This window comes from Pelecanus crispus, chromosome 13 (genome assembly GCF_030463565.1).
Source record: "Pelecanus crispus isolate bPelCri1 chromosome 13, bPelCri1.pri, whole genome shotgun sequence".
Classification (NCBI taxonomy): Eukaryota; Metazoa; Chordata; class Aves; order Pelecaniformes; family Pelecanidae; genus Pelecanus; species Pelecanus crispus.
In genome coordinates this window covers 23,753,793-23,766,397 of record NC_134655.1, presented here as the reverse complement: position 1 = coordinate 23,766,397, position 12,605 = coordinate 23,753,793, and the positions used below count along the sequence as shown (strand labels likewise).

The window sequence follows — 12,605 nt, the reverse complement described above, 5'->3', positions numbered from 1 at the left end:
TGGTTTGACCTCAAACATGAGCAGACAGCATGCGGAAAGGAGGTGGGAGATAGGTGGGGTTGGTAGGAAGAAGTACAAAAGTCGAGTGCAAGCACATGTGGAGAAAAATAGCTATGCTTGGGCAGCTGTCGCGTTTAATATCAGTGGCCCAGACCATGAGCTTGATCTCTAGCAAGGTCATAACAGATACTTTAAGGAATTCATGAGGAACAGTGGTGATGTCAGAAAAGTGCAGAAAAGCAAACTCGAGGTTGTTTTTATAAGGAAGGGAAAAGAGGTGCTGGGAAACAGCTGACCAGTCAGGTTGCTCTCAAATCCCACTGGGACTAGACTAAATCCTCAAACGCGCTGCAGTGAAGCCCCTGAAAGCAGACACAAGAGCAGCAGCAGCAGACAGCGTTGATGGGTGGACAATTCTTCAAGTCAAACCAATTTCCTTCTACAAGAAGATGGCAGGTCTTGTGGACTCCAGAGCAGCAGTACATATCCTGTAACTTGTTTTTTTATAAGGCTTTTGATACTGTCAGGAACATAGTGTAGTCTGCATCTTGGAGTGGAAAAAAAAGTATCTTCTCATAGACCTTCGTTGGAGTCAAGTCCTCTGATGGCCTCCATGAAACTACACTAAAGAAATGTGGGTAGTGTGAAAGGTTTTGAGCCTGGGAGCCTTTCCGCCGGAGTGGGATGGCGAGGTGGGATTAACGGTGTAGGAGAAGACTCTAGGAAAGACTTATGCGCGTGCCTAACTTGTAGGTATTTGACCTGCTCCATCAGTTAACAGATAACCAGCGGGTCACATGCATTCAACCACTGCATCATTTAACAGGCTTTATTGCTTAAATATTGGGGTGTGGCCTTAGAAAAGCATGTCAGAAAGGATTTTTTTTTTTTTCCCCCCCTCCTCTGCACGTATGTGTTGGGACAATGTATATCAAGTAAAGTTTTCAAGGCTTGTGCCTTGGCACCTTTTGTACTGAAGGAAATAACAGATCTGGTATTTTGGCGGAGCTCTGCTTCCCAGACTCAGTAAGAGACTTTGTTCCCATTTTCAACTAAATTGAGAAAGGTCCGATGAGTTTACAGTTTTGGGCAAAAATGAGGAAAATTCTGTCTTCTGGTGTATCGGATGAACCTTATGCTACAATCAAATTATCCACCCCCTCCTATTGGGAGACGAACAGATGCAAACCCCAGAGACTCAGAAGCTCCCAAGGCTAATAATATTGTGTTTTTTTCATGTCAGAAGTATTCTTGTGTTTGTCAAAAGATTCACTTGCACAGCCGTAACATCTCTCTCTGCCGTGCCTGGAACAGATGCGTGTGTTGTAATATAGACTGTGAACATTGACATCGCATGTGGTTCTCATTCCTCCCATTCATCTTTGAAGCTAATTGGTTCCATCCATTTCAAATGTGTTTGGCTCGCCGCAGCTATTTGTACTTTCACTCTGGTTATAGCGCTAATGGTGTGATATATATAACATGAAATAAACTCTCGTGACTCCGAGGTCTGAAGAGACACATACACAGCACTCACATTTTGCTTGCTGTGTTGGGTTTTGGGTTTGGTTTGGTTTGGTTCTGTTGGGTTTTTTTAAATGACGTCCCCCAGCCAATTTTTTTCTCTTCACTGAAAATGTTATTAACTAGCTGATGCCTAAGATGAGGGCTGGTGGAGATCGCCGGCGTGATTGCGGTTCCTTCTGCATCGCGGGAGTTCAGAAAATGCAGGAAGAGGAGCCTGGCAGTGTTTGCCCAACATAAAAGGTTTTGGAGTTCATCTGCTGGTTGGCTTCCGTGTTGCTCCCGTGCAAGATACTGGGACTGGCACTGTTCGAAACCTCTGTCTTGTCCTATCTACATATTTTAATACTGTGAATATATGCATTAGTAAAAAAACCAGTAAATTAGCAGAAATAATAAATTAGATAACCCCATAATTTTCCCATGACCCAACAGCATAATGCAGGCAAATTAATATTCCTGTTGAAAAGGCATCACTAAGGTTACGGCATGTTTCCCTGGTCCTTCTCGCATCTTTCCGTCTAGCCACGGGAATGTGGCACTGCTGTACTAACTGGTAATTTGTCTTTCTCTACCAGTGCTGACTGAAAGCAACCTCGTTACCTTCCATTCATTACAAGCGTATCTCAGTTAAAGGTGATTTCAATCTTCGATGTGTGTTTAAACCCAGATTTTTAGAGGGATTTCACTGATGAACAGCGAGGGAATATTTGGGGATTTTTGCAGTGCGTTCCCATCCCTGATTAATTTTTGAGGAAGCAATGGAACATGTTTCACACTTCAGCTTCTGCTTAAAAAATCATGTAGGTTCTTAACTTCGCTATAAATATTTTCACTTCTTGCTTGTATTCCCATTGTTTCAATAAGCCAGTTCATACTCATTCTTTGCTTTTGTTTTTTTTAGTATTTTATTATTATTTTTAAACAATTTGGCTCGCAAGTATTCGGGTTACCGCTCTCAGCTGAGAGCTGAGTCACACTAACTTCTTCTAACCTGTCCTCATCAGGAAGTAAAATGTGTCAGCTTTAAACGTTAAGCTTAGCGATTTCAAGCTAACAGAGAAAATTCACGTATAGCTGCACAGACCACAGATGCACCCGTCGTCCACTTGAAAAATAATCTGCTGTGTAGGGATCGTATTTTTAAACGGGTTCTGCCGAGTCTCAGGATTTCCGCTGTCTGAAGGTTTGACGTGCCGTGCTTCCATCAGCGGCTTCAGGCGTGTGGCAGAACTCTGAGCAGGGTTCAGCGGAGCTGGAGCTAAGCTGGTATCTGAGAGTCAAGCTCTGGCTCAAGGTTGAAGAGCATCCATCGCCCGAGCTTTGCCGTTGGCCACAAGCGGGTGGTTTAACTCGTCTTTGCAGTAAAGAGGGAAGGATGCCCTCCTGGAGAGCCCACCAAAACTCACCTACTTGTGTTACGCCAGCCATGGGTTGCTAGTTTGAGAGAGGGTAAAGCAGATCCGGATCCCCGTAAAATCGTTATACCTTCACAGCAGTTGTTTGTGGAAAACAGAAACTCCAAACTTTTAGATTGGATATTAGGAAAAATGTCTTCACAGAAAGGGTAGTCAGCCATTGGAACAGGCTGCCCAGAGAGGTGGGGGAGTCCCCATCCCTGGAAGTGTTCAAAAAACGGGCAGAGGTGGCACTTTGGGACGTGGTTTAGTGGGCATGGGGGTGTTGGGTTGATGGTTGGAGTGATGATCTTAGAGATCCTTTCCAACCTTAATGATTCCTAGTTTTTACTTTCATTATAAATGATCCAGCCACCAAGCCAGGAGGCGTGGGGTTGCTACTCTCCCCTTGATTGGTTTAGTGGTGGACTTGGTAGTGTTAGGTTAATGGTTGGACTGGATGATCTTAAAGGGCTTTTCCAACCTAAACGATTCGATGATTCTACCAGTTTACCAGTTTTGTTGCCAATTTTGTTCTAGCTCTGGAGGGGCACCCTCTGGGTTGGTGGGTCTTGGTGGCAGTGGGGATTTTCTAAGATGAACCAATCACTGAATTTCACTAGTTTTCTTTTTTTTTTCCTTTGTAGGTCCAAGTTCAGTTAAAAACAAGAAAAAGGGTAAGTTTGAGTTTTAATTTAATTTTTCTTTCTGTGCCTGTGTTACCCAGCTATGAATTCTCTTCAGCCAACACAAAGGAGAAACCAACGACAGGTTCCCTCTCCGGGAAGGGCAGGGATCAGCGAGGCGCGTGGTCCCACAACGCAGACCACCGGCTGCTCTCCCGCTCCCGCGTTGCCGTGGCAGGACTGCGTGACCCAGCGGCGGTGGGGGAGCATAGGCGCATGTTAAAGCCTTCCTTAAAAGCTCAAGGAGGTTGATTACACTGTATAGAAGTCCTTCTGAAGATTCTATAATTAAATAGTTGAGTGGAGTTGGGTCACGTACCAGTGACCAGTTGGGTCACAAGCAGCTTGCTGTTTGCCGGGCCATCTCTGCCAAAAGAGCTTTAGCTTTCATCCCTGTCCTGCCGTGCATCTTGCTGCAGGTTGGGGCTCCTTCAGACCCATCAAAGTCAACGTAGATACGCTCTGCATCTCACTTCTGGTTGTGTATTAATCTCAAAAGTATTATTTTCTGTGTCCATTCATAGTGTCGGTCAGCCCACGGGTGTTTTGTCTGACTTTCTTATGTGCCTCAGGCTGTTTGCAATGGGTAATTGGGTATTTTTTAAAACACATATCGATGAGTTGTTGTGCCTTGGCTTGTTTGGGAGGTAGCCCTGTGTTTCCGTGGGGTGCCTGATGCCGTCCCTGTTTGTGTAGAGCTCCTGGGCAATGCTTACGGTCATACGCTTACTTGTTACCAGGAACTTGAGCAAGTCAAAGGGTCCGAGTTCCCTGATTTCAGGGAAACGCAGTCAGATTACCCATTTTGGCTCCTCCTAACCATCAAAACACTTCTGTGCACATTTTAAAAACTGCGGTGCATGCTTGCAACGAGTTGTAGGTTACGAGTAATGCAGTAACTGTGTGCAACTTGGGGTTGCGCTGCCTCTGAAGCCCAGGGAGCTCGATGTATGGAGGGGCTCGTGCAGGCGTCGACATGCAGCACGTGCTCATGGCCAAGCCAATGCAGCAAAGCACCGACAGGCACGATGTCAACTCTCTGCTTACTACCTATTGCACCTAATGTGTGTTTAATTAACAGAAAAGTGAGCTGTTCAGCACTTTGCTGTGACCCTCGAGAGACCTTCCCGCACGTGCCGGTACACGGCCTGGGCTCCAGCCCGCTGTCGCGACCTGCGGCAGCAAGAGCGGCCAAGCTTTGCGTGTCTGTGCTACTTCAATAGCACATCAAATCGCTTTTAATCCTTGGATAGAAACTCAACATTTACGGCTGAGAGGTTGAGACAGACCACAGTTAGAAACCTAGTTTATATTTACCCTCAAAAGCAGCATAAAATTTTATGTTTGAGAAGCTTGTCCTAACAAAACTCTGAAACCCTAAACCCATGTTAAATCAGCCGAACTAATAGCAAACGACGACTGTGGTATTCATAGCAATTCTGGAGTAGCAGGGGGATCTCATAGAGCTGTATTATATACAGCTGTAGCGCTGCTGAAAAGCATTTAATTTTATGGTATTGTCACATTTAATTTTTTTTAGAATTAGAGCGTATTGTTTGGTGAACGATGATCAAGGAAGACGTACGGGTTCTGCCTGCATTGAGTTTTGGAGCCTGCCTAGTGCATGTGCGTAACGACGGAGGCTTGGCACGCCGGGACTTGGGTGCTGGAGACCCTCCCCGGAGAGCTGCTCGTGCTGGGGCTGGGGTCCCCTCGGTTAGAAGATGAATCGAGAGCTTTATACTTAGTGAATATCTATTTTTTGGCTTGCGACGTTAATAAGCGAGGTTCCGTTAACACAGAAAAGTAGTTGAAATTTCTTGAAGGAGCAGGAACGTGCAGAAAATAAGTGTCCCTGTGCGGCATCAGAATTATGTGCAATTGTTTTACTGCTAAACTAGCAGCTCATTTAGTAGCAGACCAGATTTCTGAGACAGATTAGTTAAACCAGCTGTAATGCGTATCCGTCTTGGGAAGGAAAGCAAGGAGTGACAGCAGCAGGATTCCTGATTTGCTGCATATGATCCTTCGGATGGCCTAGATTGGAGGCGAGGTGAATGAGAAGCGTTTAGTAAGTGCGCTTTAGGGGAAATTGGTAAGGGGTTTGATGCAAGATGATAATTGCCAAAGCATGTCATTAACCCAAGGAGGAGGGGAGCTGCTGGATTAGAGGAAGGCTGGCTTGTTGCCAGCTCAGATTTGCAGACACGGCTGCTAATCTGGGCAGAAATACTGCTGCGAACGATTTGTCCCCGTTTTCGTAGGATACCGGTATTGCTTCGATCACCCGCGCTTACTTTAACTTTGTTTTCTGCACATTGAAACTGAACCGCGCAGTTGTCCTACGCTGATTTCCGTGTGCCCATGTTCGTGGCTAGTGGCCGCCTAGAGATCTCCACTTCTGTGCTAACTAAAATAGATGGGTTTTTCCTTATAGTTTTGTTCAATGACAAAGATGGATATTTAGCAGAGAAACAAGTACATAAATGTACTCAGAAACCATTCCTATAACCTGTATTTGGTTATTTCATATCCTAAGTGCTGCTGTCATCTAAAAAAGTGTTTAATTCTGTCCTGCAGCAGACTTTGTTTCAGCAATTGAAGGAATTTTGCTAAGTTAATAGAGCTCTTTGGCATAAAAGCTGTTAAGACGTTGCATTTTAAAAACTACCTCAAAAGAACATAATTTCTATCAGGGAGATCTGGAAAAATCAGGAGAGCACGGGTCAGGCTTTCCCTGCAGGCCTTATTTCAGTCCGCTGTGTATGCGCCTGTATGTGAGTCTTTATTTACATGGTTGTGTGGTTTCTCTTCCCGGGACCGCGTGATGAGGCGCGTTTTGAGGACGGTGGCAATTCTTCGGTGCTCTCATCCTCTTGATTGCCTTAGCCTTCCCCTTACCCCTCCATCCAAAGCCCAAAATGCACATTTAATTATTTGGAGGCATTGTAGCCTGGAAGACCTTTGTGCCCGTTAAGTGCATCCTCGTTGCACCGTCGAGACGTGCATCCTTATCGCACCGTCGAGACGTGCATCCTTATCGCACCGTCGAGACGTGCATCCTCGTTGCACCGTCGAGACGAGCATCCTCGTTGCACCGTCGAGACGAGCATCCTTATCGCACCGTCGAGACGTGCCACTTTGTGCTTCCTGGGGATGCCTCCTGCATGGCCCTGGGTGCTCAGGAGCAGGTGGAGAGGAGCTGAAGTTCGGCTCCGAACTGCCCTCTGGAGGCACCTCGCACCCTCAGGCAGGAGATCAAGCCACGGGGGTTCTCTTCTAACACATACATATACAGCAGGTAGAAAAGATTGCAACTGGTTTCCATCGGAAAAAAAAAAAAAAAAGGGCAAACTGAGAAACTGCAGAGCGGTTCGTCTCGGCTTTATCGTACGCCAGCTCTCGCTGTGTGGCATTGCAGGGTGCTGTTGGCCAAAGGGAGCACCCTAACCTTGCCGGAGGGGTGCGCACGGCTCGCGGGCGCGCTGCCTTGCAGGGCTGCGGCACCTCCCGCCCCGTGCCGAGAGCAGGGTGGCCGGGGGACGGCTGCGGCCGGAGCTCTGCGGCAGAGACCGTCTGAGCCTCCATCTCTTGGGAGGCCTTGGAGAGTCCACGTGCCTCATTTACATGTAATTACGGACCCTGGAAGGAGCCTGCAAGGCCATGTCCTGCTTCTGCCCTGCCGGCAGCGTTGTCCTCATGGTGCGGAGCTGCGGGACCCCCACCCCGGCTGGGTGGGTGCTCTCCTCGTCCCTGCCCTCCAGCCAGCAACGAGCCATCCCCAATCCTCCGCTTTCTTCGTTCCCAGGGCTTTCCTGTAGGTAAAAGACCATCCCATGCTCAGTGTGCGGAGAAGCTAACGTGTGACCTTCTATTTTTCAGGTAAAAAGGCTGGCCCTCCAGGGCCCAACGGTCCCCAGGGGCCACCAGGTCCTCCTGGGCCCCAGGGTCCCCCCGGCATTCCCGGCATCCCCGGGATTCCCGGCACAACCGTCATGGGACCACCTGGCCCCCCTGGCCCGCCGGGCCCTCAGGGACCGCCTGGACTGCAGGGCCCCTCAGGTAACCGGTTTGTCCCCTCCTCTGCTCAGAGCCCCTGCACGCCGGGGGGACGCAGGAGATGCCCCGGCAGCACCGCTGCTGTACCAATAAATAAAAAAGCTCCAGGTTTCCATCTGAGGACAGCGTAGAACGCGACGCTGCGGCACCCTTGTGTAGGATTCGGGTGTTCCCGGGCTCGCCCTTGCACCCGCGGGGGGTGAGAGGCGCCCAGCAGCGGTGGTTTAGGGTGCGGTGCTGCGGTGCCTGTCGCAAGAGGGTGCAGAGAAAGAGCAGCAAGGACCCGCGGAGCCTCAAGTTGCTTTTAAGCGTCCCACTGAAGTCTGCCGGTGACGGATTTCTGCGTGCACAAACTGGCTGCAAGGTGGCCCCTCCCGGCAGCGACTCGGGCTTTGTGTTAATGCCTCCTAAGCTGACGCAAAGCCTAGCTTTGCATCGGGACCGGGAAGGCTGACGCTTAGCACGGCCGCTAAGCCGGCCCAGGAACCTCATGAACTGAGGCAACTTGCCTCCTGTACCAGCCAGAAGAAAATACATTTTTCTCCTGCAGTTCTTGGTTTCATTTTTCTTTGTTTCTTTGTATCTGCACCATATTGTTTCTCCGCAGAGCCATGTGCCAATTATTTTGTTAAAATCCCTGAATTTAATAACTCTTTAAAATGCAGATTAGTGGAAGCTGTTTGTTATCTATATATATACGAACAGTCTAGCATTAAAAAATGTATCTTCAGAGAAATCGGGACTACTACCCTATAGCTCGAATGGCTCTCAAAGGAAAACTTGGTTGACTTCTGCATTCATATCTCAGAAATTGCCAAAGCAGAGGCCAGGAGCAGCATGAGGTCCTTAGCACTCCAGAGCGCTGCCCACAAGCATCTCCTCTTTAATAGAGATTTGGCTCTCGGAAAAAAGAGATTTCAGCATGGAGCTTGAATGCAATGAATGACCTGAGTTACTGCAGAGTGAAACTTGTAATCTTTGCAGCCAAGAGGCTTCGTTGGCACTACCGATCAGGAAAAGGGTTGTGCAATTTTTCCTTCTAGTGGAAACTGGTTGAATAACGTTGGGGAATTTTGATGATGTTGGGCAGAAATGCAGGAATAAAACAGGAAAAAGTAGGGTGACTCTTTTTCTTGTTTATGTACGTTTTAACATTCAGCTGTACCCCATACCCCTGTTACTGTCTTCCTTCTACTAAAAATGGGCTTTTAATGGTTATTATGGGGTAAGAGAAGTTTTATTTATAGGGCTGTTTACTGCAGCTCTTTCAAGCTTCCTCTCCAATGATGTGACATTGTATTTTGCAGGTTCCACAGACAAGGCCGGCTCCAGAGACATCCAGGTTGGTTGATCTTTCAAGGAAAGAACCCAGCTTTGCTGGATTTTTGTAAATGTTACTGGCTATGTTTGCTAGTGTTCGATGGTATAGCTCTGAAAAAAAACTCACCCCTTCTTGCGTGTGCTAAATCATAGCTACGCAGAGGGACTGCCTGAGCTCACCCTTTTTATTGCTCAAAAGAAAGCTCTGTTAATCTGGCTTGGGCTTCTCACCTTTTCTCCAGTACCTAAACATGTTGTCGTCAGCTGCTCTGATCTTTTTTTTTTTCTTTCATGAAAAGCATTAATGATTTCAGCGTACTGTCATGCCTCTGTACTGGTCACCAGTGCTGTGGAGGTGTGTCGAGTTACTGTAAAATGACGCAGTGTTTCCCAGTAATTTTAAATCCCTGTAATCTCGTTTGCAGCCAGCTGTGGTCCACCTTCAAGGCCAAGGCTCAGCAATCCAAGTGAAGAATGGTAAGGATCTCATGATATTGGCAGTTACTGAAAAGAGCCCATCCTGCACCCGTAGCCTCGTATCTGGGTCTAAGTCCATCCTATAACACGGGTCCCTGGTTGTCCCTGATTACCCCTGCTGTTGGCTGTTCTCCTTGACCTCCAGCTATGTGATGTGCCTCCTCCAACCTGCTGTCGTAGCATCAGTTTTTCTCAGCCCCTTGCTGGCCAGCCTTCTTTCCCACTCTATTCTATTTTAAGCCCTCAGTGCATCCTTTTCCTGTCTCAGCCCCGTTAGCCTGTGTTTTTCTCCAGTTGTCCCGGTAATTTATGGCAGGAGAAGGCACAGCTGTAGTGTGAGGACACGGAGGTGCGCGGCCGCTAGCTCCTCCCGCGTTACGCTGCAGGGCGCACACGCGCAGCCTCCGCGGTCCCTTGTGCATCTCTGCCCCCACCGACAGCCTTTAAGCTCAAGTCCTGCCGAGCCATTTCGCGTCCACCCGCAGCTCTTTGCTCTCCTCCTTCCTCCCCGGATCCCTATCCAATTTCTGCTGGAGTTCCTGCTCTCCTTGCCAACAGCTGGGTCTCATTCATTAGCTGCTGCCTCCCTGCTCACGACGTCTGGCTGTGCCGGAGCGGAGCTGGCTGCCTTGTCCCCTGCCTGAGTCACCGCGCGCAGCTCCCCGGGGAGCGCGGGCAGCAGCCCCGGTGCACGTCCCCCCGGCCCGGAGCTCGAGGGCTGCAGCTCCCAGGGATTGGCGCGGCAGCAACAGGGCTGCAGGACCCCTGTCCACCAACTTCTGCCCCACGCGTGGGATGGTGCGGGCTGACCAGCGCTTCTGCTGAAAGGCAATTTCTCTCTTTCAGCAGACGTGAGCTGTGGGAGCTGAAATTTCTTATGGTTAGGGAATTATGCTTACAGCAGGGTGGGGGAAAGCTCCCCAAAACAAAAAGGAAACCAGCCGTTCCTAAGAACAATACGAGGGGAAAAGATGCTGTTTTGCTTACGTTCAAAAAGTAATTATCCCTTTATTAATGGGAAGCCTGTATGTTTACAGAGCGTACGCTACTCCCTAAGAGTGGGAATTGCCCTCTGAGTGTACTTCCCTGCTGCTCAGGAACAATCTGATGCTGTGAGCCATTAATGCTGTCCAGCTGACAGCCAGCAGAAAACACAACCTGGCTGGTTTGCAACTGGGGGCAGGGAGCTGAGAAGCAGATGAAGACTGGGAGGAAAAGAGTTGTATTTGATAAAACAAGGCACCTACGCAGAACGGCTCTGTCCTCGGCTCGTAGCGAAGTGTGTCCTCTGGACCTGCTTGTTGGCCCGTCCAGAGAACAGAGGTCCACTCGTGTTGTCAGCTATTCCATTGGCTCCAGTGCCGGAGGGCTGCAGGGTGGGTCTGTAAACCCCTGACCGTGCCGAGGACCCCAGTTAGGGGTTAATGAGGTGTGACGCGATGCAATTTCATACTTTGTTGTTGTTTTGCCTTTTAAAAACCTAGGAAATGTAATGACAAAGCATTTGTTAAAATAATGCTAGTTACAAAGTCAAGAATGTTGAAGTCAAGGAATACCAGAATTAAAATCGACTGTGTAACCCTAAGTTGGCCTCCATGCACATATGTGTCCTGAGAGATGGTCTAGTCTTGTAGTTGCACACAATTTTTTCCATAATACTGTTGGCTCTCTTGCTGCAAGGACTAGTTTTATTCTAGGAATGATCCCAAGGCTTAAAGTGGATATAAGGATATAAGGAAGAAATGTTTTACACTGAGGGCGGTGAAGCACTGGAAGGGGTTGCCCAGAGAGGCGGTGGAGGCCCCATCCCTGGGAACATCCCAGGCCAGGTTGGACGGGGCTCTGAGCACCCTGGGCCGGTTAAAGCTGTCCCTGGCACTGCAGGGGTTGGGCTGGGTGGGCTCTAAAGGTCCCTTCCCACCCAAAGCATTCTGTGATTCTATAAAAGTGAGGGTGAAGGCTGTATCATGACAGCACGGCTAAGAACATCTTCCTGCCCAGCAGCACTGAGAGGGGGGCAGACAGATTGGCCACGTGTAGTCCAATTCCCACGAGGACAGGAATCACTGTTCCCATCCTAGCCTTGCTGTGGTCCTCAAGGATGTACGTGTTGATGTAGTCTTCAGCACACCGTCTGCTGAAGCTCCACCTTGTTTAGTGTGGACACTGGGCAGAGAGGTGTGGGGAGGGGAATGAATGAGGTGGAAGGTAGAGGAAGAGGTTTAACGGTCCCAAGGGCTGGGTAATGTCAGTTGAGGATCTTTCTTGGAGAATTGGATCCTGGTCCTACCTCTGCTGCAGAGTTTCTTCCATGGTACCAGGGAGATCGCCAGTAACAAAGCTCTTACAAGGGCCGCACACAGATGCTCTTCAGGAGGCGCCTGGGGTCTGAGCTGTAGAAATGCTTTTATAATTGCAGCTGCGATAAGTCATTTGTGATCTGTGGCTGAACGTACAAAAACAGTGTGAAAAATCAGCCCCTGGCCTCTCAGGTGAATTAAGAAAACTTAGCAAATGCCTTATAGTAACTGGCATTGGTTTGCATGTGCCGGAGCATCTTTGCTCTGGAGTGGGGATGATACTGGGAACATGTTTTCAGGCCTGTACAACACTCAAATATGATAATAAGCTCAATTTAGCGTCAGGAGGAGGCAAGCTAGTCTGTATCCAGCGCTGGGGACGAACGTAGTGTAGTACAAAAGGCCATAGGCCTATTCTCAAGGATGAGAAGAACCACTTTTGATGAGGACAAGTAGAGATGTAAATCAGTTGTGCCGTGCACTGAACAACATGAGCGTCCACCGGCAAGTGATGGTGTAATTAGAGCTGTAGAGAGGAGTCCAAACGAACGCACCGTAGTCTTTAATTCTGGGATTTTCTTAACCGAGTTACTTGACTTTTTAACTTGAGCCTGTGCCAGCTGTTGTGTATGAAACGTTGCAATGTCACTGTATTTCTGTGCTCCTGCGCTTTTCATTCTGACGGGTACTGAGTGACTGCCGTTTTCTCATACTGAGATCTTTCAGGTGGAGTCCTCAATGACTGGTCTCGCATCACTATGAACCCCAAGGTGTTTAAGCTGCATGCCCGCAGTGGGGAGCTGGAGGTACTGGTGGACGGCACATACTTCATCTATAGTCAG

General features: G+C 48.6%; 1 protein-coding gene across 1 annotated transcript in view; it reads left to right on the top strand.

Moving 5' to 3' along the window:
• Positions 1–12,605, top strand: part of EDA (ectodysplasin A) — an 85,581-nt gene that overhangs the window by 70,675 nt on the left and 2,301 nt on the right. Inside the window, exons 3-7 of the mRNA XM_075720759.1 lie at positions 3,569–3,598; positions 7,490–7,669; positions 8,974–9,008; positions 9,412–9,463; positions 12,481–12,605. Of these exons, the coding sequence (XP_075576874.1) occupies positions 3,569–3,598; positions 7,490–7,669; positions 8,974–9,008; positions 9,412–9,463; positions 12,481–12,605 (422 nt within the window). The remainder of the gene's footprint in view (positions 1–3,568; positions 3,599–7,489; positions 7,670–8,973; positions 9,009–9,411; positions 9,464–12,480) is intronic.